General features: G+C 39.5%; 2 protein-coding genes and 2 long non-coding RNA genes across 4 annotated transcripts; 3 read left to right on the forward strand and 1 right to left on the reverse strand.

Annotated features, from left to right (window-relative positions):
• Positions 1-2,760: 2,760 nt before the first annotated feature.
• Positions 2,761-3,959, forward strand: LOC116728090 (uncharacterized). The gene is made up of 2 exons (XR_004340942.1): positions 2,761-3,025; positions 3,566-3,959. It is a non-coding gene; the product is annotated as an uncharacterized LOC116728090 (long non-coding RNA).
• A 2,959-nt stretch (positions 3,960-6,918) lies between these two features.
• Positions 6,919-8,605, forward strand: LOC116728088 (uncharacterized). Its single transcript, XR_004340940.1, has 2 exons — positions 6,919-7,689; positions 8,266-8,605. It is a non-coding gene; the product is annotated as an uncharacterized LOC116728088 (long non-coding RNA).
• A 1,110-nt stretch (positions 8,606-9,715) lies between these two features.
• On the reverse strand, positions 9,716-10,699 carry mthfs (5,10-methenyltetrahydrofolate synthetase (5-formyltetrahydrofolate cyclo-ligase)). The gene has a single exon (XM_032575868.1). The coding sequence runs from the start codon at positions 10,583-10,585 to the stop codon at positions 9,869-9,871; it is 717 nt and encodes a 238-aa protein (XP_032431759.1). The 5' UTR covers positions 10,586-10,699; the 3' UTR covers positions 9,716-9,868.
• A 209-nt stretch (positions 10,700-10,908) lies between these two features.
• On the forward strand, positions 10,909-18,438 carry adssl (adenylosuccinate synthase, like). The gene is made up of 13 exons (XM_032575867.1): positions 10,909-11,205; positions 11,768-11,870; positions 12,845-12,913; positions 12,994-13,044; positions 13,143-13,209; positions 13,315-13,422; positions 14,268-14,349; positions 14,468-14,594; positions 14,687-14,841; positions 16,320-16,444; positions 16,529-16,626; positions 17,412-17,561; positions 17,649-18,438. The coding sequence occupies exons 1-13, from the start codon at positions 10,972-10,974 to the stop codon at positions 17,699-17,701; spliced, it is 1,422 nt and encodes a 473-aa protein (XP_032431758.1). The 5' UTR covers positions 10,909-10,971; the 3' UTR covers positions 17,702-18,438.
• The last annotated feature ends 1,267 nt before the right edge of the window (positions 18,439-19,705 follow it).

Below are 19,705 nucleotides of genomic sequence, written 5' to 3' on the forward strand. Positions count from 1 at the left end.
CAGTCCATGACCAATTTCATGTCAGGAAATCTTCAAAAAGCTGAGGCGGCAATCGCCATTAGGAACAAAACCTAGCTGCAGATAAAGAAAGGAGCCACAGGCATGCTCTAAACTTGAATTAGTCATTGAACTCACGGAATATACAACCCTAAAGAGTCAATCATTTCTGAACTCGGCTCATGGAGCGGGTACAGGCTGGGGGGCGTGAGGGGCCCGCATGTGACAACGTGCTCTGGGCTCGGCGAGCGGATGCAGCTATCTGATCTCAATTGCTTTCGGAGTTATCACGACCTTCGTCACCGTCGACTCCAAGCCGCAAAGAGAGGCTTTATCTGCACGGCAAGAACTGCTGTGTGGATATTCTCTCTCCTGAGGACACTGGACTCTGCTCTAAGGTGTACCGATCCCTCAGATAAGATAGCTCAAGTGTATGAATATAAAAAAAAAAAAACAAAACCAAAAAAAAGGTTAAAATGTCAGGTAAAAGGAAAAAAAAGAACCATAATTCATGCTTCTTCTTATTTAGCAAGCGTGTTGCGTTATTAAAAAAATTAGACAGTTTAAAAGAAGGATTAGTATGAAAAGGTGACAGAAAAACACAAAATTTATCTTTCTTTTATGGTTTTAGGGTCGTTTCATTGTGACTCAAATCAGAACAAACAGACCTTTGCCCGTTTGATTAAGAAGAAATAAGACGAAGAAATGCAGGTTATAATTCATGAAACGTTTTCGTGATACCGATACGAAACAACATGTTTCAGTATTTTATGATCAGCTTTTCTTTTCTGCGAGAAAATACAGATGGTTCTACATCTGTATTTTTATTTTTTTTAATAACTGTCGTACAGTTTGAACTTTTCCACATTACAGCCGCTAACATTTCATGAAAGGAGATCAGAGTAACCTCCCTAATTCTGATACCCCTAAATGAAATTCAGAGAATAGAGTTCGTCTCGGTACAGTGAAATGTCAGTGTGACTCCAGCTGCTCTGTGAACGCTGCAAAATGATCTTACCAAAAACTTTTGGTTTAGTTTCAAATATGTTGAAATAGGACAAAAGCAACTTTTTCAGCAAGATATGGGAGCTCGTTTTAAGCCAATAATTTCTCAATGTTGATATAAAAAGTAGTTCCACTGGCAGATTATTTCACTCATAATATGGGGAAAATATCTTGTTATAAGTGAAGTAATCTCCCAGTGGAAGTAAAACTTTTAAAAAAAATTAATATTAAGGAATTATATAAATATATTGAAAAATAGACAATATATTTATATAATTCCTTAATATTAAGTAATTATTAATTAATTGATAAAACCAAATAAGCAGTGAAAACATCAATAAATAGCTGTTCCTCCAAGATTTTGCGATTGCTTTAGTGTTTGGGATTTTTTTTGCAATCAAAATTACAGATTTTGTGGCGCCAACTTACAAATGTTTGTAAGGGACTTTTACGACATTCGCGCTAATGTATGATGTTAAATGTGACTTTTTATTACTCGTGTCAATTACAGACTGTAAAATCAAGTAAGGCTGAGGCAGCAGTCACTTAAACCCGTACAGTTTTTGACCAATTTTGAGACAATTTGCAGTAAAATCAGAAAACAAATGTGGAGATTTGTTGATCATGTGTGAATCTTTCAGATTTGTGGAAAAACTGGAAGGACTTAATGATGTAATTTGGAGTCTAGAGGGCCACATGAAAAGCTGAGGCGGGCCAGATTTGGCCCCCGGACCTTGAGTTTGACAGCCGTGTTCTAAGATGTTCCCAGATCTTTTTTCTACTGCAGCTGCCAGGCTCTTATTTTAGTCTGTGAGGTCTGCTGGAGCTTTAATTACAATTACAATAAAAAATGGATGAATTAATGATTGAATGAATGACCAAACACAAGGCAATCATTGGGGTAAAGACACACTAAATTTGGGTGCTAGGACTAAATTTGGGTGCTAGGACCTAGACATCCTGACGTGGTTTGAGCTGATTTGTAAAAAAAAAAAGAAAAAAGAGGGCAAATATTTTTTTGTACAAGAAAATTTGTTCAACCATCAGAGCAACATTTGACAAATCAACATGTCAGATTTCTATTTTCTTTATTTATTTGAAAGCCATGTGTCGTCGTCCTTCCACTTGGACATTTAAGCATAACTTTGTGCCGCATGAAATCTCAATAAAACACAGTTTGCGGTCATAACGTGATAAAATGCGATTAAAGTCCGCGAAATGAGTACTTTTTTTGCGACGCTCTGTAACCTGCTCGCACCAAAGAGGCCTCCACCAATCTTTAACGAAGCCTTTAACCTTTTATTGTATTGTAACGTCGTCTAATCGACAGAGATCAAGAGTTATTTTTGTTTTTTTTTGCTTCCTCATGTGAGATTGCTTCACACTTTTGAGTTTGTCTTCTGATCAAGCAACCTGTAGCTAAAGCGGGTTTTTTTATTCGTTCCAACCAAAATCAAGTCCTCTGTAATCTCTACATGTAAACGTCTATGAAGTAAAGGTTTCACCATCCACAGTTTAAGTTATCTATTTTTGTAGATTTTGATTCCAGAGGGCCATAAGTGGTGCTGAATGCATATTTTCTGCATGAGGGACAAAAGAGATGTACTTGAGGGCCCGGCCCCACCCTCAGTGCCACTCAGAGTGGAATCAGGATGTTGGGTTGAGGGGCAGGGCGCTCGGCCTGTTAAATATTGACAGCAGATGTAATAATTAACCCTCCAGCGACTCCCGATGACTTAAACTGGCCGCCGTGCCTCGCTGCCATTGCCATCGCCGTCTTTCCTGCTGCTCGCATCGAAACGCGGACTCCCCCTCCCCACTCTCTCTCCCTCTCTCTCTCTCTCTCTCTCTGTCTCGTTCCGGCCGATCGCCGTGGGCAACGCTCACGCCTGACCCGGTCCCGGCAGGTGGGCTTCGGGCCCCTTTTCCGGCCTTCACGCCCGCCCGTGGGTCATGACACCCTGCTGCTCTTCGAACCTTTGGCCTCTTCTGTGAAATCCGCCGGGCCATGTTGAAGTTGAAGGTGAGTAGAAGAGAGAAACAAAAACACCAAAATGGTTTCCTGACAGGTAAAAGCCATCTTTATCTTCTTTGGTGTTTATTCCCTCTTTTAGTACTTTATTGATCCATGACGAATGAGTTATATTTCTGTGACTTCTTTTTTTTTTTTTTTCTTGCAACTTTCCAAGCTCGAACAAAAACTACAAAATATCCCAAATATTCTAGCTCAACCTACAAAGCAGGTTAGTTAGCAAGAGCTTATGAAGACAAATGTCAGAGTGAGCAGGAAATGCGGGGCCTGCAGGTACACAGGTCAGACACACCCTTATACTCGCCTTCATTGTTGACAGCTGCCATAAAATCTGTGTTATCTACACAGGCCTTGGCCCTTTGGCCGTGCTGTTGGAGGAGTATGAGCAATGATGCTGTTTATACTTCAGGCTATAAAAACTGGGAGGAGGAAATTGTCAGGTCAAAGTTGCCTGGGAGCGGAGCAGCGTCGGCCGGCTACTAAATCTCGCTTGAGCTCTTAGCTTTCTTTTCTCTCTCTCTCTCTTTGAAGGGAAGCGGACGTGTGAGGCGATCTTCATCCTCCGTGCCACCGACGATCCCAGTGGTTGTCGCTGGATGTAACAGCAACTCCATGTGGAAGCTGCTGTCAGTTCCAGTGGAGGTGCTGTTACCTGCAGAGACCGACCGATTACCAAAGGTTGCCAAAGGTTGCCGTTGCCGATTGGAGAAAGTATTTATTTATTAATTTATTTTGACGCAATGGGCCACAAGGTGATGACCTATGAATTGACAGCCAGTGATTTCAACCATCTGCCTGTCAGTTCTGTAGGCCACTGCTGCGTTTGTTCCTCTGAGCCTTCACAGATTTGAAGCCGGTGACGTTTTAACTCTTTTATTTTTGTCTTTTGTTTTTGTGAACTTACAATAAATAAAATATACAGTTATTTGTCCACGAGTCTTTTGTTTGTACGTTTCCCTTTTCTTCATGCAGTCTTTGAATGATGACTGATTATTAACCTCAGAGGGATCAGGTGACATTAGTGGAAAAGGTCTTATCACATATGGGCAACCTCACAGGGCGTCATGTCCCACCGGGGGTGTCACAAGAAAAAAGATCCGTTGCGACTTGAAATAGTTTCCTATCTCCTATGTGAATGTCCTCTTAATATTAAACCTACTTAATGATGCTACAGCTGCAGATTGAAGGCTACACTAAAGGGTTTTTTCTCTATTTTTAAGTAATCTTGACCGTATTTAGTTCCTAAGACTATCTTGAACTTGGTTACTGTGCACTAAACTTTGATTCTTTCCAATACTGTTTGTTAATATAATTAATTTAGTAAAGTTAATTTTAGTTTAATTAAAAATATATTTTTAGCTTTGTCTGAGATAAGAGTGGGACCCACGGCACCACTCATGTAAGAACTGCCACCGGATCCTCCTGGATAGCACATTTGTTCAGTTCCACCTAGAAAAATCTCTCAAATGTTAACATCGAGGATAACAGAGTATTTTTAATTTTGTTTTTCTTCATTGGTGAAAGAGAAAATATGCTAACAATGATTGCTATTGTGCAGACAAATGTTGTAAGAACTGATTCAAAAGTTATCATTAAAAAGTAGCAAGATAAGCGTGAAAATGAAACTCAGTTTCGTATCAATTTTATGTCGTGTTCTCATAATATATGATGTGGTAATAATTCAGCTAATGCGCTCTTTCTTTTCAGCCTGCAAACAAATCTGCTATCTTCATGAAGCAGCGATGATTTATGCAAACCGTCGAGTTGCTGCTTTTGCCCTCTGTGTTTCAGAGAAAAAGTAGCCACTTTAAAGCTGTCACAACTTTATTGGACTGCTCAGTCATACTCTGGATTATTAATAAACTGTGGGCTTGTTGTGTTCATAGAGTGCTCTCTGCAATTACTGTCACCCCCTAAGCCTTAATTAAAATCCTGTTGTTGCAGAAGGAACACCTCACACTCTCATGCTGGGGATTTTACAAAAATACAACCTTTAATTTGAGTCCGTTTGATCAAACGGGGAGGTGTTCTCGCTTCGAGAACAAATTGATTCGTCAAAGTTTCTGCCATATTTAAGGTTACACTTAACAATTTCCACAAAAAAACAGTCATGGGAAAAAATAAGGACTTTTCTACCCTGTGTGATTTTCAGACATAGATGCATATTTAATAGAAATTTTAACAATTGTGCACAAGGACGATCTAAACAACAGGTGTCAGACTCCAGTCCTCAAGGGCCGCTGTCCTGCAGTTTTTAGATGTGCCACAGGTACAAAACACTGGAATGAAATGGCTTAATTACCTCCTCCTTGTGTAGATCAGTTCTCCAGAGCCTTAATGACCTAATTATTCTGTTCAGCTGTGGTGCAGCAGAGGCACATCTAAAAGTTGCAGGACAGCGGTCCTCGAGGACTGGAGTTTGACACCCCTGATCTAAACAAACATAAAGACATACTGTATGTCTTATGGTTTTTGGACAAATCAGTCTAAATTTGAGTTATTTGTACATCAGAAGAGATGTCATGTCTGGTATAAACCCAACACAGCAAAACAGGAAAAGAAAACTCACACCTGTGAAGCACAGAGGTGGAAATGTGATGGTATGAACTCTAACACGTATCACAAACCGTTCAAGGAAAACATGACCTTGAAACATGTGTTGGACAGGATCTTGTGAAGTGACTTGAAACCAGATGTTTAAGGTGAGCCATGTTTATCTGTCAGAAGTCTGAATAGGTTTCCAAACACTTTCCTGCATGATCAGCCAGTGATGGGTTGAGTGGAGCGTAGGGTGATCAAACCCTTCACCTCATATAGCTTGAGTGTGTGTTTAGCTGCTACCACCAACCTAGGAAACCTCAACAAATTCCACTTTCACAAACATTGGCCATTTTTATGGATGCAGCCAGCGAAAATACAGTTGTAATAGAGTTGTACAGTTGAGTATGAAGTGTGAAGGGAGGGGTACACTGGCCCCCAGTGGAGCAACTTCCGCCCTGCACCTAGATGAGTGTAACCTGCGCAAAATAATCAACCCGTGTTTTATTTTGGCGGGTCAAACTGACAGCACACTATTAAGTTCCGGGTCAGAGGTGAACTCGGATCTCTTCAGGAAAGCATAAAGTGGGTAAGTGGGGGATAGAGTGGGGTTTTAAATGTTCAGTTGAGAAGACAAAAGTAATGTTTTTTTACAAATAAAAAATTTGGGGTTGATAAAAAGTTGTATTTATATGGGAAAGAGTTAGAAATTGTTGACTGTTTTCGTTTTTTGGGAGCAGATTTTGATAAGAAACTAACTTGGGAAAATCACATATTATGGAGAAAAGTAAAAAGGTTCTTAACATTATGAGGGTTGACATGGGGTGCAAGTTTTCAATCACTTAAAAATGTTTATGTGTCACTAATTCGGTCAAGAATAGATTATGGGGGTGTGGTGTATGGTTCAGCTGCTAAAACTAGATAAAAAAAAATAGATGATATTCAAGCCAGAGCATTGAGAATTTGTTTAGGGGCAGTTAAATCAACTCCATTATGTGCTTTACAGACAGGCCATTATGTATCAGAAGGCAACAAATAACGGTTAATTATTGGATAAATTTAAAAGGACATAATCAAGATCATCCAGTTAAGAAAGTATTAGAAAATTGTTGGGAAAGAGGCATTAATAACTTTGGGTGGGTTGGGGACGACAGAGCAAAAACATTTAATGTATATAACAAAGAATTTAGTCCAACAGTATTGTGGCCTTTGAGACCTACATGGACATGGAAAAATATTAATATAGACAGATCATTAAGGAAAGAAATATAACAAATATTTTATAATCAAATGCAGAATAAATATAATGAATATTTGCAGATTTATACTGATGGTTCAAAAGAATGTGAACAAAATAAAAATGTAATATTATTTTGGACTCCTGCTCATGTAGGCATTTTCTGCAATGAAAGAGCAGATAGGTTGGCTAAGGAAGTTATTAAAAAAGAAGATGTTGATATGCCAGTAAAGTTATCTAAATCTGAAGGCAAAAGTATAGTTTGGAGAGAAAGCAAGAAAATATGGAAAATTAGGTGGGATAATAAATGGAAGGCATTTATATAGGATACAAAATGTAGTTGATGGTTTAAGGATTAGAGGAAAAATCAGGAGGGAGGAGATAATTGTAAATAGAATAAGAACCGGTCAGAGTTTTTTTAAATGGGACTCTTTTTAAGATGGGGAAACATCTTACTGGTTTATGTAGTTAGTGATACTGTAGAAACAATGGAACATGTTTTTATTAGTTGTAGAAAATATGTAAATCAAAGAAGATTATTAAAAACGGAGTTAGGTTTTAATAGGGAATTGAAATTTGAGAATGTGGTCGATCAGTTAAATAGTATTGAGAGGGAAAAGAAGATTTTTTCGTTTTTTTAAAAAAATACTGGGATCATTATGAGAATTTGAGGTATAGATGTTAGGGTCCAATAGATGGCAGCAGTGCAACAATAATGGATGCAAGCTGCTGTTAAAATCTGAAGAAGAAGAACTCGGATCTCCTGTGGCTAGCTGCTTGTGCTTGGCGTTTTCCAAAATCGTTGAAGAATACTGCTGGACCGAGCCAAATGAACACAGCCGAATGATTATATTGTGTGTTTTCTGACAACCTCTCGACGGTGAGTCGTTAATTTTACCTACTTTGTGTTTTTTAACAATAGAAATGCGGTAGCGACACGCCCACTCAAAATCTATGCATTGGCGACTTAAAAATGGTCTTATAGATTAAAAGATCATTCTCCTTTTCTTTATTTTGTGGCCGAATAGAAGATATATTCTCAAAGTATTAAATAAGCTATTTTATTTTTGTAAATTTGACCTTTTTAGGATACCTTTAGTTACTTTTCAATGATTCTTTTGAGGGCCTATAGAACTCTGGAATTGGATCATTTATTTGGAGTTGCGCAGCAAACCAAAAAAACAATTCATTGTTTATTGAAACAATACTGTCAGTTGTTTATTGAAACAATTGCCATTAGAGTGTAATTGACTCTAATGTCAGTTAAACTTAGATACAACTTGAAAGTGCACTTTAATTTGATCTGCAACTTAAAATTCATTTGAATTGAAATGCTTTATGGAATTTAGGAATTAATTTTATTTTGATGAATGTTTAGCTATTTTGGATAGCAGTAAAATATTTAAATGTGAATGCTAATTATGTTTTTTTTATTTTTTATTTATGACCTTTTTAGGTCAGGTTTTTTCCCCCCCACCACCTGTTTCAACCCAGGATGGCGAGCTACTGGATCACCGCAGCTTTGCAGTAGTACTTTATTGAACCAAACTACTTTTCTTGTCCGGACCTATTGCCTTGGGTCATGGACTTTAAAACATTCTGATTATTGATTGATGGACCATTAATCACCCTGCATCAAAAAGAACGGACTTGAATAAGAGAGAAAAAAACTCTTGGGTGTCATCAGGGTTTATTTTGTTGTTGTTGTTGATTTCTTGTTGTGCTTGTTGTTTATACTTATAGGAAAATATTATTATTGCAAAATATATGAATTTGAATACAATAACTTAAACTTACGTCCTGTCTGATGGTGTTTTATTCACACACACGGGCTCCTCAGCCGAACCTTTCGGACTGAATTTTAATGTATTTGGCCGTAGTCAGGTGCCTTGCCTTAATTGGCGTTACATGAGCTCTTATTTAATTATTTTTAATGTTTTAAGTTCTTTTTCCCCCAAAATTATTAGCTTGTTGTGCTCAAGGTTTATTCAGGAGACCTGGAAGCTGTAGATAGCTAAGATAAGCCCTAAGTAGTTCATCTGTATATCATATGGCTCAGGCAAAGGCTGGTAATTAAAACCCTCAAGTGCACATTTACCATTTTAAAGTCATTAAATCCAAATCAGAAGGTTTCTATTCCCGTTGGTTAGTGGCTACCATACCACTTGTCAGGGAAAGTGGTATATGAATAATGCAAACACAATTTGTCAAGAATAGTTATAAATAACCCAGGTTACTTTTGATGCACCACATTACTACTAAATTCATCAGTCTAAAACTACTAAAGCAACTTATTTTGCTTTTTAACAGAAAATGTTTGATATAAATGTTACAGAACTAATGGTGCCCAGGAATAGCTAGTGAAAGCTGGGGCTATTCAAAAATACAAACAATATATAGAGAAGATAAGGATTCATATGTAAAATGTCAATATGTAGCCAATACTGCATGCCTGCATGAAAGAACATCACAAAGAGCGGCCTGCAGTGGGCCAGAGTGTTGAATTAAGGTCAAAATGGAGATTTGAGCTGAATGACACAAGAAGAAGATTGTTCTGTTATCATGCACCCTAAATATCAGTGTGATGTCAAAGAGAAAGAGTCCACAAAGCTGGTTATAAGGATGGTTTTGGAGTGGCCTACTCAAAGTCCAGACCTAAATTAGCCTGAGATGTTGCTGCATGACCTTATAAAGGTTGTTCATGCTCAAATCCCTTAAATGCAACTGATGTAAAACAATCCTGAAAATGGAAATTGGGCTAAAATTGCTCCACTGCGATGTAAAATATATGTTAAAACACTTATAGCACCATTTCTCAGTCTTAAATGGTTAAAGCTCGATGATCAGAAACCATGAGGAACTACTGTTTATAAGCTTGCAAGACCAAATTATGAGTCTTATTACCAGGTTGGTTCTTTGGTATTTTGTGTTTTATTTGTTTTGTTTTTTTCATTAGTAGGTCAGACAAAAAGACAAGAATTCATGCTGTTATTCCTATGAAGTGGGAAGTGATTCATGAATTATCCTGGATCATGTGAGATGTGCACTTAAGGGACAGGTTACTGCTCCTCATATAGGACTTCGTCTATCAAGACATCACTGGAGCCCACAGGAACCTTTTGACAGAGCTGCTCTTTGAAAGCCAGGGCGATGGTGTAAGGCTTCCCTATAGGGTGTTCGCTGCAGCGTCTCAAATAAGTGTCGTAGAAGCCCTTTCCTCGCCCAAGACGTCCTCCGTTGAGGTCAAAGCCCAGGCCTGGCATCAACATGAGATCCAGCCCTCCTGAAGACAATGCTTCCTCTCTGCTTTTGCAGTCATCTGATGGCTGCCGGATATTCCAGGATGTCAGAGGCAACTTCTCCAAGTCCTGCAGACTGTTGATCTTCAGCATATCCATATGGGAGCTACTGCTCAGATATCTGGGTATGAAGCAGCTTTTGCCCCGCTTGAAGATGTCTCTGATTATTTCCTCAGTGCGCACTTCATCATCCATATTGAGAAACACTGCAACTCGCTGTGAGGAGATGTACTTGGGATGTTCCAACAGCTTGCGTGAAAGCACCAGGGACTGTCGCTGCTTCTCCTCGGCGCTAAGCGCAGCAAGCCGACCCTTCAGATCTTTCCTCAGGGCTTGTTTGGACGCTCTCAGCACAGCCATGCTCTCTATCAGGGACATGCGCTCAGGAAAATCCTCTGTCCTCATGTGCTGCGGGAGCTGATTTAGAGATCTACAGCTTGGTGTGCAATTCAGCAAGTTAAATATTAACAGGCACATGAACACCTAACGGGACAAGAGACTCTGGTCAAGAGTTCAACAACATGACCTTTTTCTTCCCATATCTCAGTGCCGAAGCAAAACAACCGGAAGTTGTGAAAACTGCGTCATGTAACGTCACATACCTTCCCGTTGCCTACTCGCGATATTTTAATAAGCTGATAATCTGCTAAAACTTAATATAATTACTCAATTACATACTTTCAAAGTCATTCACAGCCACTAGATAAAGGTATCGACAGAGTAAACTAAAAACGTCCAATAATAATTATTTTTACCCAGAACAATGAGTGAATTGAAGGAAACAGCGCCACCTAGCGGCGCAGGACGCCAGGACTTCCCGTGGAGCAGCGAGAGAACGCGGTAAAACGAGGAGAGAGGGCAGCATGGCGTCCGACGACAATATGGCTAACGTTAACGGCCAGGAGGCTGCCTCCCTGAACGGAGAGCCGGTGGTGAAGCGGCCGAGGGAGAACGTCCAGCAGGACGTGTCGCTCCGCGCCCCGCGGGAGCCCCAGAACAAAGTGACCGTGGTGCTCGGAGCGCAGTGGGGCGACGAGGGGAAGGGAAAAGTTGTGGACTTGCTCGCTATGGATGCGGATATTGTATGCAGGTGCCAGGTATCAAACCACACCACCGTGTTAGCGCAACAGTTTTTACTTAACGGCGTCTATACGTTAGCCCAATGTCGTTTTTATATTTGAACTAACAGTTATATTTCCACTCGTGAGTGGAAGTCGGACTGTTTTTGTGTGTGTGTGTGTGTCTCCTTTACATATTCATGACCGGGTTTGACGTCATCACCTTCCCTGACCTCCCGGATGTGGAAGGGCTAGTTTCATGTTAGCAGTCATTTTTGTTTATTTCTTCCTTTTTTTTTTTGTCATAGTCACGAGAACGACACGGTTAGAGAATGAAGCTCGTGACCTCCACACCGATAAGCAGAGCCACTGAATAATCCGTTATGTAAGGCATCGACCTTGCAGAAAGAAGCTGTCCCTGTTGCTCTGCACACTCTCAGCTTCAGAGACTATTACCCCAAATGTGATTCCCCTGCCTGTCGAGCAGCAGAGCTGCCACGGCCTTTTTGAGGCTTAATCAGAAAATGATATTACAGCTTGCTAACCTGATTTTGCAGGACTGTCTTGACTGAACGGCTGCATGTTTTGTGCTGTTTTGCAGGGAGGAAACAATGCAGGTCACACGGTGGTGGTGGATTCAGTGGAGTACGACTTCCACCTGCTGCCCAGCGGCGTGCTCAACAAGAAGGCCATCTCATTCATCGGTAGGCTTTTATTCGCTTTCAGGCCAGAAGATGGCGGGATGATAAAAGCATCAGTAACGAGGGCAGCATCCGAACTTCAGCGGGCCTCCTTTATCTTTTCCTCAGTGGCGCTTGAGGAAGAGATAAGAAAGCGCCGTAGTAAACAGAGGGCACTGAGCCATAGAGACAGTACAGGTTGGCAGAAAGCTGAACTGAACGATGACCCAGTTTACCTTGGGTGGAACTGATGAATGGACTCAACATACAAATGTTTCCCCACCTCCATGATGTCTGTTTTGGGCCTGCGAGTGATTTATTTATATATATATTTTTTAAACCTGGATGCACATTCTCAGTCGGATTGAGGTCTGGACTCTAAATGTGCTCTAACGTAGCAGTCTGTATTACAGAGGATGTGAAGAAGCCTCTGACTGAAGACACCCTTTCATGAAGAGGATGTTCAGGCAAAAAAAAGGTCAATTTTGTTTTTATCTGACCAGAGTAGGACTGTAACTAGTGATTATTATCATTTTTAGGGGAAAAACTGTGTCTTTAGTCAGAGGTTTTTTTTGAAACCCGCTGTAATACAGGCTGCTACGAAAGATTTTTCCTGCCCACAGCGTCGTCATCTGCAATAACTCTTTGAAAGATTTAGAATGAAATGAGTTACAGCAGCATTCAGTTTCTCTTTGGGATCAGTAAAGTATTTTTGAATTTGAATTTTAGTGATCGATTAATTGGATTTTTTAAAAAGTGGCGCATTCTTCAGATTTTTCATTTAACCACCTAAACATTTTGTACGCAATATAAGCAATACACACAAAAAATTCAAATGAATAATTCACCTCCTTTTTAAAGTAAGAAAATTAAACATGTTATACCCTGAAATGCATTAACAAGTTGTGGCTTTTTTAGCAGTCTCATAAATGCAATGAGTATTAATTTTGTAGGCTATTAGATGTATTAAATAATTTCTCCTCCTTGTTTGTAAACAGGCAATGGAGTAGTGATTCACCTGCCCGGTTTGTTTGAGGAGGCTGAGAAAAATCTGCGGAAGGGGAAAGGTAAAAACCGTTTCTCCAGTCAGATCAGACGGATTTGTGTAAAAACACACGTGAGTTGAAGTTTTCTCGGTTTCCTGCAGGATTACAGGGATGGGAGGAGAGGTTAAAGATCTCCGATCGGGCCCACATCGGTGAGTTTGCTTACTTCTCTCGTTCTCTTTCATAATTTTGAACTGGAAACATGTTTTTTTTGTTTTTTTTTTTCCTCACGGTTCACTCGGTCCTCTAGTGTTTAACTTCCACCAAGCTGTCGATGGGATCCAGGAGCAGCAGCGGCAGCAGCAAGAAGGGAAAAAGTACGTCTGTTAAGTTACCTGAACGCGACGTGAATGTGCTTCTCTGCAACTCCTCTCAAATTGTGAATTATTTCTGTGTTTTTTTTTCTTTTATCTGCTCTCCAGTTTGGGGACCACTAAGAAAGGCATTGGACCAGCCTACTCATCCAAAGCCGCTCGCAACGGTCTGAGAGTCTGTGACCTCGTCTCGGATTTCAAGGTTTTTGAAGAGAAGTGAGTGCCAACTGTGTCCCAAGTTCCAACCGTCCAGCCCAACCTTTTCCATTCGGAGACGATTTTTTTCCCCTCCTGCTGCTACAAAATAAAACCCAGCCAGAGTAAAATGTTTTATTGCAAAAAAGTAGAATAAGGTGAGCCTATCGATATGGAAAATTAAGGAGGACAGGGAATTTACTTTGTGAAAAGCCTGTTGTAGCTATTAATAGAAGATTTGACATCTAAATTTATGGGGAAATCTCCTAAAATGACAATTTTTTGTTGCATCCATATAGTGGTGGGCGTTTTATCGTATAGTTGATAAATTTCAATTAATGTTTAAAAAAAAATTACATCTGAATTGTTATTTTACTACTCTCTCCATTGTTTGTTCCACAAAACCGTCAGCAAATAGTATTATGAACTGGACTTCCCATTCTTTAAGAAATGGGAAGTTGTTTTCAAGTGCATTATTTGTGTTTCTGGTGCCTTGAATGCTGTTCCAGTTAGCTAAAAAATAAGTAGTAGATACTTTTTATCATAATTTTTTAATCCTTATCACAATAGTACCACAAAATATTGTAATAACATTCTAAATTCATATCATCCACAATTTATTTTAGAGCACTACTTTATAAAATCTCTTTTAGACTGGAAAGTCTACTTTTCAAGTAAATCACCAGTTTTATGAATATAACAAAAGGCTGTATGTTCTTTGGCCAGCAGATGGCAGCACCTCTCTAAAGTCTAGAATCTGAAAGAACCTTGTCGTCTCCCTGCTCATCTTTTTCCTGTTGTGAATTGAGTCTTTTTTTTTTTTCTTTTGTTTTTTTTCTTAAGATCTGCTCTGGTTGGGTTTGCAGGTTTCGAATGTTGGCCGATCACTTCCTGGCCATGTATCCAAACCTCAACGTCGACATCAAAGGGGAGCTGAAGCAGCTCAAAGTAACTTATTATGTTTTTCCCTTTTTACATTTATATTTAATTTTTAACCCAAACAAAATCATTTGAAATGATGCTCAGATGAATTTCTGAGTGCAATAGCAGCGCTGTTGTTTTGTAGGAATATGCAGAGAAACTGCGCCCCCTGGTGACTGATGGCGTGTACTTCATGCACAAAGCTCTCACTGGTCCCAGCAAGAAAATCCTGGTGGAGGGAGCCAACGCTGCTCTACTGGACATCGACTTTGGTGAGCGACAGAGACTCGACTCCAACACACGAGGAAGAAACGTCTTTTGTCTTTGTCCCCGTTAAAGCCCTAACAGACGTGTCTCTGTTTAGGGACGTACCCTTTCGTCACGTCTTCTAACTGCACCGTCGGCGGCGTCTGCACCGGGCTCGGTGTGCCTCCCTCGTACGTCGGCCGGGTCTACGGCGTCGTTAAAGCCTACACGACCCGGGTGGGAGTTGGCGCTTTTCCAACTGAGCAGGATAACGTGAGTGAGAAACTGTGACCCAGCTGGAGTCGCTGACAGATTTGTGGAGCAATGCTTCCCATAAAAGCCGCAGAAGTCACTGAGATGCTCTGCAAAAATAAGTCTGACGCCTCCTGATTCTCAGACACAGCTGGTATAAATATTCATTTGAGGCTTTTAATTATGTTTTTGAGTCGTTCTTCCACAATGCTGGACTGAATGTACACCAGATAGTTTGGATGATATTATAAAAATAAGATAAGTTTGAATTTATTGTAGATTTACTAAAATTTATACAAACACTCGCTCTAGTATTTGAATTAGAGCTGCAACTAATGATTATTTTAGTAATTGATTATTCTACCAATTAATCAGATAAAAAAGGCACATTCTGCAGATTTTTTATTTAACCACTAAAGCCTTTTTAAACAAAGTCAGAAATGCATTACAATATGGAAACACACAAGTAATTCACTTGCTTTTTTGAGTAAGAAAATAAAAAAATTTCAGCATTCCTTTAGTGAAGGCTTGATCATTTGTAACAAAGGAGGCATCTGCACCAAAAAAACCAAATGCTGCCAACATCAACATGTGAAACTGAAGGATTTATCTGCTAAATTTTGGAAGAGTTAATTAATTGGACATTAAAAGGTGCTTAGTAGGAGGTTTTGTTTTCTTTTACAGAATTTGAACCAGGTAAAGCTACCACTCGAGGAGTCCAGGACAGAAAATATTTACAGAAAAATATTTTATTTATTTATTTTTTTTACCATAAATGCAAAATGTATATATTATTTGTACAGTTTTGGATTAATTTCTACTCTTAATGTGTTTTTGAGTCTTATACTCCAGTTAATGATTGCTCAAACTAAATTAGTTGACAATTATTTCAGTCATTGATTAGGCCGATTAATCGTTTCAGTTCTAATCTGGATAAATGTTTCTTGGCAAGAAGAAAACCCCACTGGCATATTCCAGGCTGAATATTCGACCACTCTTCTTGGCACAATTGGAGTTTATTTTATAGTTGGTTTTCTGGCAAAAACCTGACTTTCATCCATTTTCGATGGGGAAGAGGTCAGGGGGCATTCCGGATTCTTCATTGTGAGACAGTTTTGCTCTTTCCAAAAGCAGCTTTAATGTCCAACCAGTAAGTGTTTGTGCTGTTGTGTCTAAGTTTGACTTACTTAACCTCTCCTAGCAATTCAAGAACCAAATTATTTAGTTTCGTTCTCAAAACCCTGAACGTGGAGCTCTCGACGCATCTTCTGGGTAGAACTTTATTAAAGGGGCTTCTGACCACAGCTGCTGTGTGATTGGTCAGAAATTTCAAGTGGGAGGAGCCTAAAATGACTCTCTTGAACTGTGTTTAATAATCACACCCAAACCAGGAAACCGGTCCGTTTAAAAAGATCGATGCCGTTTAGTTTAAAATCCAAAGTCCTTAGACGTATATAAACTTCCTGCTTCACTGGTTTAACTTCCTGTTGGCTTTGCAGGACATCGGCGATCTGCTGCAGAGCAGAGGGCGAGAATTCGGCGTGACGACGGGCCGGAGGAGGCGCTGCGGTTGGCTGGACCTGATTCTGGTCCGATACGCCCACATGGTCAACGGCTTCTCGGCGTAAGGAACCGTTTTGCTCCGTCCTCTCTCCGTCTCCTCTCTGCGGCCCCCAGCGCTCAACACAGCTATGTTTCGTTTGTGCAGAATCGCTTTGACAAAGTTGGACATCTTGGACACCTTGCCAGAGATTAAAGTGGGCGTGGCTTACAAGGTTAATGGCGAACCCCTGCCGAGCTTCCCAGGTGAGCACTTCCTGCTGCTCGAAGGTCTTCCTGGATTATCAGGGTTTTGTATCGGCTGCTTTAAAATCCTTGAAAATTCTTGAATTTCAAATAGACGTGAAATTCGAGGTTTGGAAAGTGCTTGATTTAAATTTGGGAAAATGTTGTTTACAGTTGAAACCAGATATTTACAGAATGTCTGAGGTTAAATCAGCCGATCCGTTTCTTGTTTTCGAATTAACAAAATCATTTCTATTTGAAATTTGGCAGAAAACTTGGTGAGAACCTTTTTAATTTTGTGACTTTCTCAGACCAATCAGGTGTCTAGACATAACATTTTTCATTATTTTAGTTTACTTGTCCTTGATGTAGAATGTAGAGAATACTATATTATTAATAACAGTAAAAAAATGATATAATAGTGAATTGAAACTGTCTTCTTTAGTTCATTTATATTAATGGAAAAGTTTGGGAACTTTGCCGGTTCTTATGTGTGAAGTAAATGCGATGTATTGAACTGAATTTTTACAATTTAATATTTAACTCCCGTAAAAGCCGTGAAGTGGGCATGTCTTTATCATTTATTCATAAATTAGAAGACACTTTATCTGTTGCGTAGAGATTCTGGGCCCTGATGAATAAACATGGTGCTGGTTTTGTTTGGATCAGCTCCTCCAGGCAGAAAGATAAAAATGACACTTAAAGATAAGAAACCCATCCATTTTCTGCCGTTAAACTCCTAAAAGAAGCTTTTTGTTTTTGTTTTTCTCCCACTTTCGCTACGATATCTGTCTCTCGCGCCGCAGCGAACATGGACGTGTTGACGCGGGTGTCGGTGGACTACGAGACGTTGCCCGGCTGGCGCTGCAGCACCGAGACGGTCCGGAGCTTCGAGGAGTTGCCTCCTGAGGCGCAGAATTACATCCGCTTCATCGAGGACTTCCTGCAAGTGCCGGGTTTGTAAAGAGATCTCCTCGGCTAATGGAGAAACCCGAGCCGGGCCCGCCAGTCGCGTCCTCAAACGCTGTTGTTTCTCATTTCAGTGAAGTGGGTCGGAGTGGGGAAGTCTAGAGAAAGCATGATCAAACTCTTCTGATCCCCAGCAGCAGGACGAGGAAGAGGAGGAGCTTCACATCAGCAATCATCATTTCACACAAAGTGGAGGTCAGAGGTCAGGGGGTAGAAACCAGCAATGCTGCTTGTGTGCCACAATAATAAAACATCTTCAGATCTAATTTATGCATTCCACATGCTGACCTCTATATATATATATATATATATATATAATTATATATAGGGTGTTCATTTTAAAAAGTTGAATAACGATAATAATGGTGCAGCTCTTCCCCGTATCAGTCCAGTTAAGCACAGCCTGTTTTAGCCTTTGAACGTCAATAAGCAGATCTGACATCTGTTTAATACGCAAGTCTATTTTTACATTTTAAGATGAGCAACTTCCAAATAACAAAAAGAGATTATATTTGTTACATGACGGGGAGGGGAAAACAAGCACTAATTCTTGGGACTTTTTTGTTTTCTGCTTAGCACATTAAATTTTAGAGTAGAAATGCATCTCAATTCTTAACTTGTAGATAATTTGTGTGATGTGTGAAAGAACAAAATTTAAAAAAAAGAAAAACTCCTGAAGATTGAAGGCAACACTAAGCTGTCTGAATCAATGAACTGCTTTTCACATTTTCACAGAGTCGAGCATTTGAAGTTTGTGTAAATGTTCCGATGGTGGGTGGTGATGTACTGAGTGCAGCCCAATGTGGCGAATGTAAAAGACTATTCCAGAGCTTGCTATTCATTAAAAGGAACCCATCACATGTAGTTTTTGTTCTTTTTTTAATTTACGTTAGATCATTTTGTCTATGAACCATTTTTGTGAGAACGTAAATTGTCCTCCCACTGGGTCGACGGGTGATTTATTGTTCCTAACGGGAAATTGATTTGGAGTCTCTCTACTCATCAAACGGGAAAAGAAAAACTGTATAGTCAAAGTCTGATCTGCCAGCATCAGCATAGTGCAAAAATACTTAGTTTTATGTTATTAAGGCTCAGGAATGAAGTTGAAAATCTATAATGAGAGGCTGGCCTGGACATAACATGACAGATGTAGGCGTCTCCAGCACATGCCTGTCGTAAAACCCGACACGCCGGATCCGAGTCCGCCCTTAAATCTTTGTGAGATTTCACAAAAGTAGCTGTGCATCCTGCAAATTGTTTATGTGATCTTGTGAAATTAACTGGGAATATCACAAAAACTTCTGTCAGATTTTGCAAAAGCAACACGCAATCAGATTTTTCTTTTTTTCTAGAGAGAGATCTTATAAGTTTTATTGTATTTATTCATTTACAGTTTAAAATAAATATGTCACATGTTGATATAAACAAAGGTTTAGAATGAAAAGAAGTAGTTGGAAGAAAGAAATCTTGTAGCATCTACTCTTTCTCTCAAAAATCTATTTACTATCCTATAAGCAACTAAGCATCAGTCAGAATGCATCCAAAATGTTTAATTTGTTGTTTGATCCGTACCTCTTGCATCAATAATACATATTTAGTATAATTCATAATGATTTCAAGGAACTTCATTGTCATACCAGCTCAAATTTACATGTTTATGCAACAAAATTCAGACTAAGTCCTAGTTTAAGAGGCCTAATGAAAAATACTTATAAAAGCACTTATAAGAGAGTTAAAAAAATAAAATGAAGCTAAAATTAGCTTTGCTAAATGCTAAAAATAGACCCTTTTCTAACCTTTAGTAGAAATGACGTTTAATTGTCCCTCAGTGGAGAAATGCAGGTTTAAAGCGACAGGCAAGTTGAAACATGTAGATTCACACAAAATAACAGTAAGTATAATAGACTGAACAGTGAGGACTAATGTACAGAATAATTTTTAAAAAATGCTTTGCAGCTCCAGTTTTCTGGGAGCAATGATGGCTAAAGTCTAACAGCAGCTGGGAGGAAGGAGCTGTGATTACGCTCCTTTGTGCACTTAGGACACAGAGACGGCGTCATTCTGTTAAGACGGAACAAAGATTTAAAGACATTTGCAAACATTTTAGTTAATTTTGCATCCTGTGTTTGTG

The sequence above is a fragment of the Xiphophorus hellerii genome, chromosome 11, assembly GCF_003331165.1.
Source record: "Xiphophorus hellerii strain 12219 chromosome 11, Xiphophorus_hellerii-4.1, whole genome shotgun sequence".
Classification (NCBI taxonomy): Eukaryota; Metazoa; Chordata; class Actinopteri; order Cyprinodontiformes; family Poeciliidae; genus Xiphophorus; species Xiphophorus hellerii.

Bases quoted from the DNA above. Each gene is read 5' to 3' on its own strand.
- mthfs (XM_032575868.1), bottom strand. From the start codon at position 10,585: ATGTGCCTGTTAATATTTAACTTGCTGAATTGCACACCAAGCTGTAGA.
- adssl (XM_032575867.1), top strand. From the start codon at position 10,972: ATGGCGTCCGACGACAATATGGCTAACGTTAACGGCCAGGAGGCTGCC. The intron at 13,045-13,142 runs GTGAGTTTGCTT...TCGGTCCTCTAG, and splicing joins CTCCGATCGGGCCCACATCG to TGTTTAACTTCCACCAAGCT. The intron at 14,842-16,319 runs GTGAGTGAGAAA...TTGGCTTTGCAG, and splicing joins TTCCAACTGAGCAGGATAAC to GACATCGGCGATCTGCTGCA.